Source organism: Akebia trifoliata, chromosome 8 (genome assembly GCF_017979445.1).
Source record: "Akebia trifoliata isolate Shusen 1 chromosome 8, ASM1797944v1, whole genome shotgun sequence".
NCBI lineage: Eukaryota > Viridiplantae > Streptophyta > Magnoliopsida > Ranunculales > Lardizabalaceae > Akebia > Akebia trifoliata.
Window position 1 is genome coordinate 45,776,872 of NC_141382.1, and position 20,477 is coordinate 45,797,348.

General features: G+C 32.6%; 1 protein-coding gene across 1 annotated transcript; it reads left to right on the forward strand.

The window, feature by feature from the left end:
• Positions 1–10,917: 10,917 nt before the first annotated feature.
• Positions 10,918–18,950, forward strand: LOC147397169 (hexokinase-1-like). The gene is made up of 10 exons (XM_086452671.1): positions 10,918–11,661; positions 14,225–14,375; positions 14,466–14,648; positions 15,395–15,469; positions 15,635–15,790; positions 16,012–16,110; positions 16,222–16,352; positions 17,898–17,979; positions 18,257–18,609; positions 18,764–18,950. The coding sequence occupies exons 1-9, from the start codon at positions 11,390–11,392 to the stop codon at positions 18,602–18,604; spliced, it is 1,497 nt and encodes a 498-aa protein (XP_086308797.1). The 5' UTR covers positions 10,918–11,389; the 3' UTR covers positions 18,605–18,609; positions 18,764–18,950.
• The last annotated feature ends 1,527 nt before the right edge of the window (positions 18,951–20,477 follow it).

The following is a 20,477-nucleotide window of genomic DNA, read 5'->3' on the forward strand; positions in this document are numbered from 1 at the left end:
TTGGTCATCGACATAAGATTTTATGAGACTACAAAGATTTAGACAAATGGAGGACAATCGTCCGATTTTATAATATAGACTAGGAGTTGGTATGTGCAAACCCACATGTATTATAAGAGTCATTTTTTTAATTATATTTGTCAGTAGGTGGCACATGCAAAAAAAAATGCACATTTGTAAATTAAAATATTATTTGAAGGGATTTTAAAGATAATATGATAGAAAGGATAATTGTGTAATTTTCAAAAAAAGTTACCGTAACATGATCATGGGACTTTAGATTAAATTTTATTAGCTTTTGATGAAAATTGTCGTAATTTTATTTAGTTTAAATGTAAAAGTCTTTCAAAATTTTAGAGTCAAACTACATTTACTCCGTTGTCTTTCATTATAATATTAAAGATGGCTAAAATAGATTATCACATTAGAAATCCAACACCACAGACCTCTAGATTTGATGGAGATGGCTATCGAATTTTCACATAACTCTCCAAATTAAAATTCAACAGTGAAAAATAACATTTTGTAATAAATTAAAAAATTCAAAGCTCATAAAATTTTGTCCTCTACAATCCTGTGGCATCTGCACCATATGTTTTTGGACGCCACAACGTGAGGTCAATGACCGTTAGTAAAAGTTGAAATCGTACTAAGTTAGTAAGGCTAGTTGGACTCATTTTGAAAATAAAATAAAGAAAGATTTGGAAACGTTTACTTTTATCACAAAAGTTCCATCGGAGTTCTCCAACGGAACTTTACTTTATCAAGTTCGTTTCCCAACAAACCTTGGAGTTGGGATTAATGTCATAAAATTCAAATTGATGAGGTTAATTTGTTTCTCAACAAATCTTGGAGTGGATCCTTGTTACGTCCTCGATATAAGATCTAGATTTTCTCAAATCTCAAGGGTGAAATGAAAAATATAAAAAATCCAAATCAAAATCTTCAAAACTTAGATACGATATAGATTTCTTCTAAATAATTTTGACAGAATTCCCCCTAAAAAATGGACTTATGAAAAATTTTCACCTATAAAAATATACTTGTATAATCAAAATTCATATGTCCATTGCATTCCAACCATCATATCATAACGAATATATATTATTTTTAAAAATAAATCATAACTATAATTACAATTCAAAAGTGTATATAAATCAACTACACATCTCATATAGATCAACAGTTGTCCTTATAATAAACATTTACTCTCACTCTCTGAACATATACATACAAAATACACAACACACATGATGTTACTATATACAAGGAAGTTCAAGATTATACAAAAATAATTTCACTAAATTCAAATCTCAGTTCACATGTAACAAAATAATGATCATCATCCTGATCTTGTGATCCCTCTATATAAAGTTCTCCATCAAGAGTAGGTATCTCAATAACCGGGACATATATAATGTTTTGTTGGTAAATTGAGTAATAAGGAAGTTACTTAATAATAAACTCACATTTTAAATTTATAGTTCTAATATGAATAGATAAACAAACTAATCTATTATAAATAATACATATTTAAAAAAAAATTAAACAAATAACACTTGAAATAAGTTAATCTTTTAATAAAACAGTAACAAGATATCTCCATCTCAAAGGAAAACAAAAGAAACATAAACATGTCATAATAATATCAATCATGCTGGTGTATTTGATAAAAATGACGGGGTACACGACTAATACAAAAGTACTGATCTGTATATTGATGCTCCAGTACTTAACCAATGTGGAACTTACTGTTAGTTTCTGATTTTATGATCGATTTGACAATTTACCATAATTGGTTTACCTTATTTTTCGGCTCAAGTTGTCCGTTGGTCCCTAACAGAGATCAATCGTTTGACTAGTATAGATTATAAATGATCATTTGACAAGTCAGCTTCATCGTACCTCTGGGGTATGCATGTGTCATCAATCAATCTAGTCATCTATAAATCATCTTTACAATATAATTTGTTATTTTCTAATAAAGAAAATATATGAATTTTTAAAATAGTAGGTATAAAGATATTCTCAAGTGGTATCCCATACTACCGGAGAGAATATCAAATCCGTATTATTCTCAATTAATTGGTTACTTTTGGAAAAAATTATCAATTAATCTTATGGGTATTCATTACCCCTTTAATAGATATTTGTAAGTGTGACGATATTCTCAAATATTCTAGAATTATAAACATGCGACAGTATATCGAAAGTAGTAAATCATAAAACAGTAAACATACAGGTAGATCGTCCCACGATTATTGTCCTAATTGCATTCATGCTCTATTAACACAGTACTCAAAAGTATATAAATCTAAAAATTTCTCAACACAAACACATACAGTTGAAAATCCCATTCTCAATTCCAATTGATCGAGAATCTCATTATTGATTATAAATAATCGAGACTTTCATTCTAGATTTCAAATTTAAACTTAAACATTTTATTTTTTTAATAGATAATCACCTAATGAAAATACATTTTAAAAATAAGGCGTCTTAATAGTTTTTAAAACGAACACTCTATCCAAATTACTATAGAAATTAAGTTGTTAAACAAATTAATTTTCTGGTTACACTCACCCAATTTCATTTATTTTTATTTCACGATATTTAAATATCAGAAAAAAGATATAAAATAGATTATTCTACAATTCGATGCATGAATTTTAAATTTAAATTATAATAAATTTGAAACTAATTATTAGAATTGAAATAAAACAGATTTCATTGAAAACTATACTACGGATTTAAAATTATAAATTTCCTACTTTCGCAACTGGATTTTACGAGTCCTTTCGACATTAAAATAAATTTTCTAGCTAATTTCTTCAATGATCCAATCAAATAATTTCGTGACTAAGTAAATCTTGAAGTTGTGAATATTTTTTTCTTCAATACCAGATTTTATCACATTCTAAACACGTTTAAATCTTGATTGAATACAATGTGTGCGAACTCACTCGTCTCTATTTCGATTTCAATATCCCAAATATAATAAACATTAACTTATTTTTATTTTATAATAATATAATAATATAATATTTTATATTATAATATACAAACGAAATTTTATCAAATCTTCTAACACCTTTTAACTTATAATATATTATAATATTATATTACATAATATAATAATATTTATATTTATATTAATTACACTCGTCACCTTTAACACTTCAGTAATTTTATATAAATAATTATAATTAAATATAATTTTAATAAAATAATTTATTTTAATATTTTAATAATATAAAAATAATTAAATATTATTTTTTTCATATATTTTTCTTTTTTTTCCATTATGTCTGTTACATTAGACAAATTTGAATTGTATATCTCAAATTTTTTAAATTTCCCATAAATTTTTCTCTATTAATCAAAATACCCCTTACGCCCTAAATTTTTCTAATAAAATTAATATTTTCATAACTTATAATATTAAGCTCGAATTTAAGCATGCTAACAGTCTAAACTATGTTTTTCAATACTTTTGAATTCAACAGTAACATTTGTTTGATCAAAATAACTTCTTATAAAATTTTAAATTTGATCTACTTCGACTAAATGTTCTAATTCTTCGATCATAATCATGATAAGGTTCTCTAAATTGTACATTTTATTTAACAAATTCTTATTATAGAAATTATTATTTTAGATCGATAATATCACAATTTATTTTTAATAATTTTTAGTTTAGAACTTAATAGGAAAATATGTCAGTATAGTTGACTTAATTCCTCCATATACGTAATAAATTTCATGGCGTTACAATCCTAAACGCATCAATTTGTGACATCAAAAAAAACATGATCTGATGCCGCATGGTTACAAAAGACAAAATTTTAATAAATTTGGAAGAAGAAAAAAAAATGTTAATTTTAACTATTGAATTTTAGTTTTAAATTTGGGAGATTGGTAGTCATCCATTTTCAACACATTGGATCATGCTAAAAAATGATTTATTCTTCATTTTTTTCTTCGGAAGCCGAATTTTTTTTCCACGCAATCTAAAAGGTTGCGGTGTTGAATTGTCAATTTATATTTCATATAGCCCAACAACCTTTAGTAAGATTTGAAATCTTAGCAAGTTAAAGTTAGTCATGCTAGCCTAATTTATAAAGTAAGTTTTGTTTGCTAAAAAAGTTGATAACGTAATGGAGTCTTTTAAATAAAATTGCAATAGGTCTATCAAGCAAATCTCTTTAAAAAGATGATGTTTTATAATTTTTAAAACTAACATTATTATAGGGTATGTGATTATAATTTTTTTGATTTTGACAAAAATAACTCTAATAGTATTAAGTTTAAATGTAAAAGTGGTGGCATTTCTGATCTTTCAAACTTTAGCATCAAATGACCCTTAGTATCCCTTCTTCATTATAGATAGTGAAGATTAGCACAAATATTTATATATTGACCAAATTACCCTCGATCAAATATATATACACTTTGGGGTTGGTTTACTTTATTTACAATTTTGGATAGGTTAGGCAAATGTTGGTTAATGATACAAATATTTGTAGCCTATGTTTTATCCAATTTTTCGAGGCTATTCATGTCCGACTATTTATTTGACATTTGAAGGTTATTCGTGTTAAATTTCAAGTGAAAATTTAAGATGGATAGAGGGTGGAAGACCTTTAATTTTGGGTTAGAGATGTAGTTCATTGTGAATTTATCATTTTAAACTTAGGTAAAGGGAAATTCGATTAAGATAAGATGCATATCTGCATCCAACCCTAAATTTTTTTTGGATAAAATAATTACGATTGATTTTATTCAAATTTTTAATTGGATAAAGGAAAATTTACCTATGCCCAAATAACTTGGGACAAATAAGTGAGGTAACGACAGGGGCGGAGATAGTAAGGAGACAGTGGGGGCAATTGCCCCCATAAAACTTTGAGAAACTTTTGTATTTTCAATTAATTAGATGTCCCATTTTCCCCCACTCGCTCACCTCCCTCCTCATTTGCCCCCATCCCCTCACTTCCCTCCAATCCCCTTTGCCCCTTCATTTTTTCAAGATGACATTACCTCTTGACTAAGTCTTTTGTGATGGATTAATTGAAAATGACCTAAATATCATTTTCTTCAACTTCCAACCAAAAATATCTAAATTTCTTTCCAAAACTATTCATTTTCAACTCTTCATTTATACCATTAGTTATAATTTACTCTCACTATAAGAAAATTCTGGCTTCACCCCTGTAAACGGATAGAAACAAATATTATCTAATTGATTATCAATTCTATCATCTTTCATTTTTTTTTTTTATAGTGACGGAATTATACCTTTCTTTAACATCGAGAAGATAGACATCTTTATTGGTGAATTTGCACGTGTTTTACAGTTATGTTATGCTCAATGTAGGGACATAATTATTAAATGCATTCACCTTATTGTACCTAAACACATGTTGTTACATTTGTGGACAAACAAGCTTATAAAAATTATAAATGCACCCACCCAAACAACTACTTAGGAAAGTTGGGAAGGAATTTGTTGGGAAAGCAAATGTACCTAAACTCCACCTGAACTAATGTAAGGTCATTGTAATACATGTGCAAACTCACACCAATTACAAGGGCCTTTGTATAATTTAAAATATTAATCAAGGAGATTTTTAAAATAATATAAAAAGATGTCATTTTTGTTGTTTTAAAAATTTAACTAACCCGTAAGAAAACGATGAGATTATAATTTTATTGGTTTTTGAAAAAACAACACTAATAGTATTAAGTTTAAATGTATAGATAGAAGGCATTTTTGTCTATTCAAAATTTTTTATTTAACTTTTACTCCATCTTCTCTCATTATAATAGTAAAGACTCAATGGAGAAATTTTGATTTTTGTTCACGGGCTTTTCCTCGTAGTGATATTAGGCTCTCCATGGCATGACATGTCTATCCTAACAAGGGTAGTTTGGTAAATTTGGGAATTATCTCAATACAAAGGTTAATGCGATTGATAAATCTTTTGATCCTATGAGCTCGGTGAGGAAAAATAATGACTTTTGGTCAAAGTAGTAAATCTAATCTCGCACTTTAGAGAGGTAATCCTAATATCACTAATTTCGTAGGGGTGACACTAAATTACACAAAAACTATCGAGATGGACATCATATTGGTTGAGACATTAAAAAAAAAAAAGAAATTACTTAGAGGACCCTGATGAAAGGATTTATTTTTAAATAGTCCCTATGTCTTGCCCTACAGCTTGATAGGACATTTAGTAAACTTTTTATTTCTTAATGGTCTCTCATTATTGACGAACTCACCACTTTTTTATTTACTGTTTAGTTCACCGGTTTTTATTTATTGTTGAACTCACCACTATCTACATTCGAGTTTGCCACTTTTTAATTACTGTCGAACTCGACGCTTTTTATTTATTGTCAAGTTCACAATGTTAAAACCCACCCATTTCCATTTATCGATTAAAATACATGGAAAGATCGGTTGAGAACTTGAGATAACAACTTGTTTCGATGATTTTAACCCAAAAGAACTATCCTTAATTAATTTTTATCCAAAAATTAAGGAAAAAAGTAAAGAATCCCTAAAAAAAATTTTACATACATCTTCAAAATGTTAAAAAAAAACCCTTGAAAATGATTTTTTCTTTCTTCTTAAATAATTTTCGACGATATAAAGTCTTTAAAACTTGATTGAGATGCCAAAATCTAATTTTTTTATTTATTTATGAAAACGATGAATTTGAACAGTTAGGACATTCAATTGTGAGAAATATGAGAGCTATGGTCCAAGAACTTTTAAGAAAAGAAAAGAAAAATTTACTAAATGGACTATTAAGATTTCGCCTAAAACTTAAGGACTATTTAAAAAAAAAATCCTTCCGCCAGGATCCTTTAAATAATTTTCATAAGATAAATATCTTTGGGTCTAGCACGACAACATTGAAATTGACATCATTTGAGATATTGGTGGGCCTATCATAGATGCTTCTCACTTGTATCTCAATGAAAATATCTATAGTTCTACAAACACATCCACGTCAGCAATGTTTCAAAGCATGTCAATTTCAATGTTACTTTAGCATTTACCTTAGTTTTTAGAATCCAAAAGAATTAAATATCGTTCGTCCATCTCAACTTTTCGATTGATATGATGGATGGTGGTGGATGATGATATACCTAAAAAGATTCCTCCTTGCAATTTATACTAAAACTCCACGTTAGGAACACTTTCGGAATCTTTTCTGGCTTTAGTTTCGTCTTATTGGAAAAAACTTTGAAGTTCAAAGTTTTCAAGAAACCGTCTCTATTGATTACACGTGGTATTTTAAGGAGGTGCTTCAAAATTTTATGAAAATGTATAATAAAATAAATACAAAACGCCACGTGTTTGATAACGAGGAGGGCTTCTTCAAAGTCGAACTTTGGTTTTATTACATCTTTTCTCGTACATATATGTAATTATGTATATCCATATTCGCTTGGATAGGAAAAGGATCACACGACGACCGTCACTCTCTCTCTTCTCTCTTCTCATCTTTGCGACCAGGTATCATTATATCTACTTTCATATCGAAAATAACCATATCTTTTGTCTAAAGTACTTTTATGCCCTTGTCAAGTATATCTTTTCTTATATTTATTTTTGGATGGCTAAAGTATCTATGCCCTACAAAAAAAGACTTTTTAAGGATTGTAATTTTATATAAGAATACGTAATCCCGATCATTAAAATATTAAATTTAATGATCAAAATTTATTCGTATAGACATTCAAACATATATTAAAGGGTACATTGGTCAGTGGATCTTGATACCTGATTTTGAAACTTGTTGACCAATATGAAAATTAATTATTTTTGTTTGGGAGGCGAATTGTTAATTACATTGCTTGTCCAAGCATCTATTAATCCATCTTATAATAAGAAAAAAATAATTATATATATATATAATATTAAATAAATGCAAGCGGATTTACGAGATGAGTTGTTTCGGTATCTTTGAATTGTTTGAAACTAAAAAATATTTACGATTTCATATCTTACTAAGGGTCGTTGAGCTCACCTTGTGGATCTAAAAATACGATTCAATGCCACAGAGATGTAGAGGAAAAAATTCTATGAACTTTGAATATTAAAAAAAAAAAGGAATTTAAAAAAGATTATCTTCCATCGTCAAATTTTAATTTTAAATTTGAGAGTTTGGTGAGAGTCAAATTTGTCTATTTTCAAAATCTTAATAAAGTCCAATTTTTTGTTGGATTGCCAATTTAGTAACATATTCAAGTTCAACAACATTTAGGGTATGTTTGATTACATGGAAAGTGACATTCCATGGAATTTGAAAGTCATGGAAAAATAATGGTAGAAAATAGGTAGGGTTGAAAAATCAAATTCCATTATTTGATTTTATTTGGATAAAATAATGGGAAAATTATCTAAGACAGACGGAGAAGAAGAAGGAAACGAGGAGGAGGATAAAGAAGATGAGAGGAGAGGGAGAGGCTTGGGACAGAGAAGAAAAGTCTTTGGAAATGATAAGAGGGAGAGGGAAAGGAAGGGGGGGGAGGGCATGGTGATGGTAACGATGGAGGTAAATGAGGAAGAAGATGATGATAAAGAATAGGGGAGAACGTGGTGGTGGTAGAGGCTACGGTGGTGAGAGAGAGAAAGAAGAGAGAGAGATGGTGACGACAACGACAACGATGAGGTCAGTGCGATGATAGTTATAATGGTGGTGGTGGTAGGGAAAAAGAAGATCTGAATGGGAAAGAAGAAGATAGTATTTTATGGATGAAAAATATGGGTTAATTTCACTTTCCCACCAATATGGGTGGGAAAGTGAAATCCATGTTTTTGTGGACTTTTTTATTGGGAGTGTGTAAACACCCAAACTTGATTAGGCCCTCGACGTAAAATACCCAAAAATCTATAAAAATTAGAATGGGCCCTCAAAGCCTAAACCTTCAAAAAACACTATTTTTTTTTTCAATAAATGGCCTAAGGCCCCTCGCATGTGGCCCACAAACCAAAAACTCTTCACCCCACCTCTACACTTCTCAACTTATCACCATAACCCACTACCCATTACTATACTCAAGCCCAACCTATTACCTAAACCCATTAACTTCAAAACCCAATTCTCAACTCAAGTCCAACATCACAACCAATCAACTAAGATCATCAATGTGGGACACATGTCACCATCTCAACTCACCTCCTTCATCCAACTACCTACCCCTATCACCTTTCTCTAAAAAAATCATCTACCCACACATTAATCCATTACCCACTTTCTAACCTACCATCATCATTTCCTATAAATCTATTATCACAAACTAAACCCACATCCCTCCTCTCCAATCAAACACTCATTCTCTTCAATTAACTCATCCAACACTCCATCTCCACACCCCCTTTTGACACATGTCACCACCTCCTTCACCCTCCAATCAACCACCATCTTATACAATCCATTCTTTTAATCAAAACCTACTCCCCTCAACTCACCAAACACTCAACCAATCAACCACCCTCTTACACTCTCATTCTCTCAACCAAACACCACTCATTTCCTTCCACCCAGCACTCAACCTAAATGGGTTGAAAGATCCAACCCATTTGGGTCACAAATAATCCATTTCAACTTCCTTCCCCAAATACTCTTCCATCTTCCTTAATTTACAAACACCATCTCTCATCATCCTCAAACCATTATACCCATTTTTATTAATTCACCCAATTCTACCCCTAAAAATTTCTCTCCAAATCCTATAAAATCCTCATATTCTCAACACAATGCACCTTTCATGCAAAAATACAAAAAAAAAAAGACTCTCTCAATACTTCATTTACCATTCACTCTCAATTCTCCCAACTTATCAACTCAACCCTCTACTTACTCTCAAGGAAATCAAGAAAAATCAAAGAGGACTCATCTTTGAAGAGTAAAGAAGATCAAGACAAGATCAAGGTGGATCTTTGGACAAAAAATAAATAAATAACCCCCTTCTCTCCTCTCCACTTTCCCTCTTCTACTTCTCCCCTTTCTCTATACCTATGCACCCACCATAAAAGATTTGAGCTATCGAAGGGCTCATTTTTCAATAAGGATGCCATCAACGGTTTAAACTAAAATCAAAGTCCCTCGCACTCGAAGATACAAATAAGATTTTTCAACTTTTCTTTTTTATTTATTTTTAAACCAACTGAATCCGATGTTACCATTAATGGTAGAGAGAGTAGGGTGCCTAATACCTTCCTTACTTCCTAACATAAATCCTTTTACCTAGATCCAAAGGTGGACCAATGAACCCTATCTATACGAGAGTTATTAGATGTCAAAAAATGAATTTTCAAAAAATATATCTTGGGTGACCATTCACATCCTTTTCCAAAAAGAATGGTGGCGACTCCAAACCTAAAGTGGTTGAGATATTCGAAAACGAAAAATCTTATGTCCACATGATGAAAAATTAATTTCCATAGAAAAATGCAATCAAACCATGAAAAATGTCATTTTCCATGAAAATTAATTTTTCACTCTATTAAAATTTGAAATCTTGCAAATTAAGGAAAATGTTTCTAAAAAAATAAAGAGAGTTGCCATTACCGCACCGACTTTTATTACTAATGCCATAGCAATCCCTACGTAAAATTGACCTAAACATTGACCTCAATTCACACTTTGTTGACGATGAGATGTGGACAGAACCATAGATGCTTGTCACTCGTATCTCCATGAAAGTATCTACGGTTCCATACACGTCTACATGTCAGCAAAGTGTGAATTGAGGTCAACCGTAAGGTCACGGTAGCTTTATTCTTATATTTATCGAGAAAGAACAAAATAGGAAGGTCATTATTGCAAATATGCACACATCTATGAGCATTTCCGTCAACTCAAGCCTCTCTATATAAAACTAGAATCACGAAAATGACGTACAGACCACAGAGGAGGAAAATTTAACAGAAGGAAAGAAAACAAAACTAATTAAAGTCTCTTTAGCCTTAGTCCTCAGAGAACAAAACTAATTAAAGAAACCAAACCATCGCTCTATCCTTTATCGACTTGATTTCCTGAAAAATCGATCGAATTATTCAATTTTCAGTGAAAATTTGTTCGATCCAGGGTATTCGTTTCTCTTTCCCTGCATCTCTTTCGAACGTTCTTCCATGGCGATGCATCCCCATCACCTCTATTATCTCTACAACTGTTAGATCAAATCAGTTTTGATCACAAAGTCAGATCTTGGGATTTGTTTCTAATCCTTCTTCGTTCATTGCGATTTGGTTACTTAATGGATTTATGAACCTCTCTGATTTGTTTCGTAGTTAATTCTGTTCGAATCAAGAAGATTTTGAGACAAAAGTTAGGTTTTTTTGGAAGAGATCTGTACTTCTGTAGTAATGGGGAAGGTAGCTGTGGGAGCTGCGGTGATATGTGCTGCAACAGTGTGCGCTGCAGCAGCGCTTATTGTGCGCCATAGGATGCGTAGCTCGGGTCGATGGGCTAGGGCGATGGGGATATTGAGGGAATTTGAGGAAAAGTGTGGGACTCCGATTGGAAAACTGAGACAGGTGGCGGACGCCATGAATGTCGAGATGCATGCAGGTCTTGCTTCAGAGGGAGGGAGCAAACTCAAGATGCTCATCAGCTATGTTGACAACCTCCCAACTGGGTACCATAATTTCGTTGTTTCTGCTGTTATTGATTTTTTATTGTTTAATTTACTGTTTAATTCTTACTCTCTGTTGATTTTTTTTTCTGGGAAATATTTATTGAGAATATATTGATTTAGAACTGTCTTTAGATTTTTGTATTTTAATTATTTTTGCGTTATTCCAGAAAGGTTATTTTGAAGGAGAATTTTTTGTTTGATTTGTTAATTAATTAATATTATTAGAGTGGAATTTTTTTTTTTGATATGTTTTTTTCTTTATTACTTTGGTTTCTTTTTATTGGGTAAAATTGATTTGTATTATTTGGGGATTTGTTCTGCATATAAATGGTTAGTGATTTAATTATGTTGTTTTTTTAATAATGAATTTTATTGAAGTTTCTAGGTATCGGAAGCAACCGGTTTGATGCTTATTGAAATTTTCATTTTTCTTGTTTTGTACTATTTAGGATTTAGGATTTCGGAAGATGGTCTCAATTGATTATTCAAATAGAATTTGATAATCTCGTCTCATTTGAATTGCTTCTTATTCTCATATCTATAGTTTTTCTTTCGATGAGTAGTTTTGTTGTTGTTGACAAGTACGCCTTTTGATATGTATCTCGCATCTTTAATTTAGAATATCACTTTTCATGATTTAGTTGTTGGAATTTACCTTATATGGTGCAGAGAGTTCATCCATGTTTTATTTTTTCCTCTTGGACTCCCCCACCCCACCCCTCTATTTATTTCCTTATTTGGAATGACCTTTTTCCCCGCTTTTTTATTCTTTGTCAATCCTTCTTCTTTCTTTTGTTGGATTCTATAATTCCAAATATTTAACGTTGGACGCATTTTCCAATTTATCGATAGTGTTGGACAAATCACCACCTCTTCTCAATTTTCTCATTCTCCTTATATTGATCTTCTACTCCAGCATCTATGACGGTACTTCAATCAAAAGAAAAACCGATAATGTCTCAGCCGATATGTTCTAATACAATCCAATACATTCCTGAAACATTCAATGTTTCGTATATGCTTCGGCCAATACTGAGATGTATCGGCTGATACATTTCGACATTTGGAACCATGCTTCCAGAGATACTCCAAAACTCTAGTCATAAGAAGTTTGACAATAATTTCTTAATTGAACAGACTCGTACATGCCTTACCTGGTTGTCTTCCACCATATTTGTAAAGGTTTATTGGCTACTCCAGTTCTTAGGGATTATCTCCTTATTTACTGTAGGTTTATGGTGTTTGTTACATGATATTTATGGTGTCTATTACAAAGATCATGGACTTTAATCATGTGGCCACAATAGTTGTTATAGAGATTGTATTTTGTACATTACATTCATGTTTTCTTTGTTAATCTTATCCTCGCAGTGCTCAGAATGTACTTGGCCTCTAGATGAGATTTCTTGAGAAACTTTCTTTATCTTTATATGACATATTTCCCTTCTTTATCAATCACAATATTTTAATACCAGCATAACCCTTTCTTCTTCTTCGTTTTTTTAACATTATTTATTATTTAAAGCTTGATTATTTTCACTTGGTAATTTTCATGGTTAGTTCCAGAGTTTACAATCTTCATGTTTCTAGTGTTAATATTTTAAAATATGTTAACTTTTCTTTCAGAGTCTTCTTGTTCCATTACATATTTGGCTGACATATCCTGCTGTGCACAATCTAAAGTTAGATCTGTATGGACCAAGTGTTCTCTTTCTGGACTACAATTTCATTGTTACTGGTCTATCAATTGTCCGAATGCCTCGTAGATGTAGATTTTCGGATTTGCCTTTGTCATTCTAGACAGTGTCTTCTATATGTTCATATTTTTGCAATTTGCGTTGCCATATCTAACTCCAGACAGTCATTAGCCTCCAATTGCTTTCTAACTAGCAGAAAGGAAAATAATTTAATTGTAGCTTATTTGACTAGAGTACAACACTATGAGGATTTTTTCTGTGTTGGATACATATATGCACTGACGACCCCTCCACACCCTAACACACTTCCTAACAAGTAAGGTAGTGTTATCCATCCTTCATAAACTAGTTTGTTAAGCTATTAACTGCTACGATAATTTGATATTAGAAACCTACAGGTAATGTGCATGGAAATGTTTTCTCTTACTTTTCATACATTTCTTTCCTTTATTTTGTTTTAAACAAGCTATGAGTTAATTATAGCTAAAGTATTATATTTTGATATGCGCGGACATGCTGGCATTCTCAAAGGTGCCTATCCATGCCCAATGCCAACACACGTGTCTGTGAACTTACATTTCTGAAGGAACTGAAGCTCCATCTCTTTTCAATTTCCATTTGAGACCTTAATAAATGGAGAAATTCCTTCACTTAGGAAATAGGAACGCCTACAATTTTCGTCGCTAGAAAAAAGAAAATGGTTCTTGTTACATATACCATAGATATCATTCTATTAGATAGGGGCACAAACGCGAAATATTCAATGTTAACCTTTTCAAAGTTTTATAGTGATGAAAAGACTTTCCTGAGAATTTATAGATATTATTATTGAATGTGCTCATCTTTTTTTGTTTTTGTTGTTGTAGGGATGAGCATGGATTATTTTATGCATTGGACCTTGGTGGAACAAACTTCCGTGTGATACGTGTGCAATTGGGTGGAAAGGAAGGGCGTGTTATTAAACAAGAATTTACTGAGGTGTCAATTCCTCCAAATTTGATGGTTGGGACTTCTGATGTAAGAACAACTGCCATTCCAATCCTTTGCTAATTCATCATTCAGATTCCTACCGCAGACCTCTAAACTGTTTAAATATTGTGATTTCAGGAACTATTTGATTATATTGCTGCAGCACTAGGAAAGTTTGTTGCCGCTGAAGGTGAAGGTTTTCATCTTTCTCCCGGCAAGCAAAGGGAACTAGGGTTTACTTTCTCGTTCCCAGTGAAGCAAACATCAATCTCATCCGGGTCTCTTATTAGGTGGACGAAAGGCTTCTCCATTGATGATACGGTTAATCTTGATTACTTGACTCTTGTTTACATTCTTTAATATTGATTGATCCTTTTCTAGTTACGAGCTAAATAGAAATATAAAAAATTCAAAGAAGTTGATGGTTACCAGTAACTATCTGGATTTTGCTTGAAAGTTATATCTTTAATCAAAATAATGTAGAAGCGTGAAGCTCATACTTCTTGCCTTTACTGTCCCCATGTATTGGCTAACAGCATCACATTTTAAGATATTGCTTCCTACAAATGCTCCTATAGCTTTTCATTATATCTCTATATCATTCAAAGTGTGCAAAGTGAACACTTAATGCCTAGGGATGGCAATCTTGCACCAGTGCACCACCACTACATTTTTATGTTCTATCCCTTGTAATTCAACTAGGAATAAATGAGTACCTATTTAACAACATGGAGCTTTTAGGGTTTTGTTTTCATGTTGGATTCATATTGACTCTCGTATCCATGGAAACACGTTTGGACATGTAAGGTGGTCACCTTTTTTTTATTATTAATTGTCAATATTTTATATAAAAAATGATTTCTAAAGAGGCTGTTATGTTCCGCCCTCCATACACTAATGTTGTAGTTTTCAGTACAGTAAATGACTCTAATTGAAATTGTAGGCTCTCTAAAGCACTATCAAAGGAGAATTATTTCATAGATTCCAATTGAACTCTGTGACTCACCACACTGCTCATGTCTTGTCAATTTTATGTGACATGGGTTTCTTGGTTTCTGTGTGACTAGGTTGGCCAAGATGTGGTGGCAGAATTGACAAAAGCTATGGAAAGGCAAGGTGTTGATATGCGAGTGACAGCTCTGGTAAGTTCAAAGTTGTCTCTTCTTGGAACCTTCATGTCAATCAATTAGTGTTTGGAGTTCAGTCCTGGTAGTCAATTTTCCTTATTTCAGACGGCAATTTTGTAGGAATATCTGAAAAATGTCTCTTGTTAATATCGGTGTGCATAACTAGCAATGTTGGTGCAGGTCAATGATACAATTGGTACATTAGCTGGAGGTAGATACTACGATAATGATGTCACTGCTGCTGTTATCTTGGGTACTGGAACGAATGCTGCATATGTCGAGCGTGCACATGCAATTCCTAAGTGGCATGGTCTTTTACCTCAATCAGGAGAGATGGTTAGTATTATCTCAATAGCTGTCATTTACTTAATATTTAATCTGGTTGGAATATAATACTTGCTCTTCCTCTTTTTGAATATATTTGAGATTTCAGTAAACTGCAAATAGGCTTTATAACGTAGAACAGGTCAAACCTGTATTTAAGAGTCTCAAAATGAAAAAAATGAAAAGAGAAGAAAAGAAAATGTAAATTGAAGTCTGTTCTTGTGAGACTGTAGGTTATCAACATGGAGTGGGGTAACTTTAGGTCATCACATCTTCCTATAACAGAATATGACCAGGAATTGGATGCTGAGAGTTTAAATGTTGGTGAGCAGGTATTTATGCTTTATTCATTTAATGAATTCTAGTTTTTCATTGTTTTCATAGAATTCCAAGAAAGCATAAAATGGTGTACATTAAATTACTTAATTAATTAATGTTCACAGATTTTTGAGAAGATAATTTCTGGAATGTATTTGGGCGACATTGTACGTAGAGTCTTATGTAGAATGGCGGAAGAAGCTGCTTTTTTTGGTGATACTGTTCCACCAAAACTTAAAGTTCCTTTCATATTGAGGTATTCCATCGTATTAATTTTCTAGCTATCCATCTAAAACGTGTCTTTATGATCTACTCCTGCTAGTTTTTTTTCCTAGTTGACGATATCTTCTTTCGTGTTTTAAATCTATTTGGTAGGCATCAGTAGTTGTATATGCCTGTAAATAACTTCATTAATAAATCAAATTATGCATAGTTACCAAAGAACACATCCAGTGGCATTAAAGAATTCTATTTCAATGACTCAAGATTTTGAACTGCGCTTGTTGAGTCAATGGCTATAAGAACAGTTACATTAATTGGGCCAATACTGTTGGTTTCAAGACATTAGGATGTCTGCCATGGATGACATAAGGGTGTCTGACATGGATGCCATCAGGGGCTGCGAAATGGATAGCTTCGCCCCCCAGCATGTATGTACGTGGGAATGTATTTTTGTGCTTGATCCATGTACCGTCCTAGTCATCACAAGTTTTGTAAGTGTGGTTTATCTATGAGCATTTACAGATGCATGCAATCTGTCACATACTGTTGGATGGTTAGATGAACTTCTTCATTAATAGAGCTAGAGCTCGTTTGGTTAGAGCTATCTGATTGGCTTAGTTTTTGGGATCAAAGGTTGCACAGACGTGATCCACCAAAATGTTTCTTTTGTTTCATAGAGAGAAATTTATCAGTCTTCTGAAGCTGTTGTATTCTGGAGTGGGCACATATTCCTGAAGGATTTCATCTGGTGGTTCTATTTGGCCTCTGTTGCTAGTCAATTCTGCTGGTTCATGTCTCTAGGAAAAGTCTCTGGAGTTTTTGCCACATCTAGATTGTCCATTTGGTTGCAGGAACCTTCTAGCACTCTCTATATCTTGCCCCCTGTTCACGGTCCTAAAATAATTTAATTAGAAAGAGTTTGCAACTTTCGCTCCTCTCATACTACTACTCCCACTTCATGCAACTAAGCACCAACTTGCTAAGCTATTTTTTTATGACCTGTCAATTTGTGAGTGACACTCTGTTGTTTGGATTCTGTCTGGACTTTGCACAGTTCATTACGTTTCTGTTTCTATTGGGTATCCAACTTCCTAATCCAAGGGACGCCAAAAGCAGTGCTGTGGTGCCTCTCAACTCTTGCGATGGATGTTAGGGTTGTCTTGGTAATACTTTTAGAATGTAAATCAAATGGTCAACCTAGTCATTGCATGACGCCATGTGTTAGTAATCCATGTTAATGTGGAATGTTTGGTCATCGACTTCTAACAAGACAACTTACTTACTTTCAGTGGACAATGGCATCCCCATTGAATCATGGAGAGCATATTAAATTGATTTTTTTTCCATAGCTTAGCAGAACAGGAAGAAATGAAAGTGAGAAAGAAACGAAATGAAACTCAATCCTATGGTTATAGTTGTCCACGTTTCTAATTCGTAGGCTTGTCAGATAGCACAACCCCCTCTTGTCTTTATTATCAGTGTAAATTTTCAGTTTCGAATCTTGTAATCTTCATATCAGATACCACTACAAAGATATAGCTTTGCATTACACATAAATTCTGAGGTGTTCAAAATGCAGGACTCCTGAAATGTCTGCAATGCATCATGATACGTCCCCCGACCTCAAAGTGGTGGGGAACAAATTGAAGGATATCTTAGGGGTAAGTTTTTCTTTCTTGACCGTATCTGAAGTTACTAGTTACTCTTCTTCCCATTTACCTATGCAACCATGAAGAACTTGATGGCTCACATCACTTTCATCTAGAGTGTCAGTTCAAATTATTATTAATTTGTTTTTCTTTCTTTTAAGTTGAAAATTTGTTTTTTATATATCGTCAATTGTGATGGAGAGTAATTGAAACTGTTAGTGGAAACAAGCACCGAAATATCTGACGAGCTTTGCTCATCTATTATTATTATTTTCCCCTCATATTTCAGATATCTAGTACATCCCTGAAAACTAGAAAAGTTATCGTCGAGCTTTGCAACATTGTCGCTACACGTGGTGCTCGTCTCTCTGCAGCAGGGATCATGGGCATCCTGAAGAAGATAGGAAGAGATACAATCAAGGAAGGGGAGAAACAGAGGACTGTTATAGCCATGGACGGAGGGCTCTTTGAGCATTACACCTTATTCAGCGAGTGTTTGGATAACACTCTGAATGAGTTACTGGGAGAGGAGGTTGCAGACAACATTTTCATCGAGCATGCAAATGATGGCTCGGGCATTGGAGCTGCTCTTCTCGCAGCTTCTCACTCCCAATATCCAGATTCCGAGGAGTCCTGAGAATGGTCAGTTTGAAGCGAATGTGCTTTATTTGTTTAAATGTTTTTCCATTTTTTTTTCTTCGTTTGCTCGTTTGAGGTCGGTTCTTTGAACTGCTAACTTATGGCATTGTAGAATTATATGATAATGAGAAAGAAGACTAAACTGTATGAATTGCAGGACCTGGAAGGGCCATCTTCTTTCTCACTTTGGGCTCTCTGCATTTCTGCCACATTTCGTCTTCCTGCTGGATGAAATGGTAGTGTATTTTTCAATTTCCTGACTTGTGAGAATAAAATTCGGAATTAGGGGTTTTTTTTTCGGTATTTATTATCTCTGAAAGTTAATAAAGCAGGTTATTATGACAGGATTCTGTTAGGGTGTTATGTTCTGTATAATTTGTTTTCTGGAAAAAAAAAAAAATGGGCTTCCTGTAGGTACAATTCTTCGGCCCAGCTAGCTCGAGGCCCTTCTTGGGTAGTTCCACTTCAGCCCAAACCTTTTGGGGGCCTACGCTGTCTGGGCTGAACCGCCCTCGGCTTGTTAATGCTTTTATCTTGCTTGGTTGAAGGGAAAAAATCAATTCATATTTTCCTTTTCCTTCATATGATTTGGGGTGGCGTCAGCAAAAATTGGTGTGTCAATAGAATATCTGTTAATAATGGGGAGTTGCTTTTAAGATCCTAGAATGGAGTTAAGATGAATGTTGTGGACTAAAAAGTTCTAAGCTTTTGAGAAAAAATGGGGGAAAATTGAAGACTGGAACTCATGCCTCGCACCCCAAATAACAGATTACTGAGAAAAAATGATGCACCTTTCAACTTCTTGTTAACGTTATCGATCTACTCTGAATGGGTTTGATAAGAGATTACTGAATGGACCTATTTGGTATATTTTTTTGAAGTGGGTTGGGTTTAAACGAAAATTTGTTTTTAAAAAAATGACCTTTACAATATGTTTAATCTTGTTAAACATTAATTTGTTTTTTTGTCCAATAAATTAATTAATTTATTGAGATTATAAAGATACCTATTTTAATCTGTAATATTTAATCAGAGACTCAAATTCAAAATCTCGCATATTAATATTTTAAAATACAAAATTATCTTAACAATGTATTAAAATTATAAATTCTGATATGAACTTGGATTATCTATTTATTTTAAATGATTGTTTAAATTAACTATAGGAATTTTAATCTTAGATAAATCCTATTTCTTGGAATATCATGGATTGGGTCTGGATCGAATTGATTTGGTCTGGATCAGATTGAGTTGATTTGGTACTGATCCAATAAGTATCAGATATCAGATTAGGACATGATTGATTCAGATCCGATCCAATATGATATCTGATTGGATCAGATCGGATCAAATCCCTTTAAAATCCAAAACATCAATCTAGACCAGAAGTCATCGGATCAGCACTACTTGTCATAAGACCTGTCTTGCACTCATCCTTACTCCTTACAAAGATTATCAGTAACAAAATTTACTTTATTTTAATATTATATAAAATATAAAAAACCTATTTACGTTTTATTCAATTTTAAGCCTGAAAGATACTATTTTATGGGATAGAATCCTACGCGTTGTGAACACCTTTATATACACGGAATCTAATTTTTAATGAGTCGATCAATAATTTTTTTTTTTTTTTAATGAGTCGTGATTTTCTGACTCGAATTTTTTTTTACTCTGTCTGTACTCATACAGAAAAAGAAAAAAAACATCTATGATTCTGTGGTTGCCATGTCAGTCGAGTACAGACCGAGTGAAAAAAAAACGAGTTGAAATTATTAGCCGTGTTTAATCTATCTTGTTTATAAGGGTAGTTAAATTTTGGCTTTTTCTAAAAACAATTTAAAAAATATAACTTTTGACCAAATGCTAGC

What these genes read in the sequence shown, in the direction of transcription:
- LOC147397169 (XM_086452671.1), top strand. Translation starts at nt 11,390, where the DNA reads ATGGGGAAGGTAGCTGTGGGAGCTGCGGTGATATGTGCTGCAACAGTG. An exon ending in TGATGGTTGGGACTTCTGAT is followed by an intron (nt 14,376 to 14,465) that starts GTAAGAACAACT and finishes TTGTGATTTCAG; the next exon opens with GAACTATTTGATTATATTGC. An exon ending in TACCTCAATCAGGAGAGATG is followed by an intron (nt 15,791 to 16,011) that starts GTTAGTATTATC and finishes GTGAGACTGTAG; the next exon opens with GTTATCAACATGGAGTGGGG.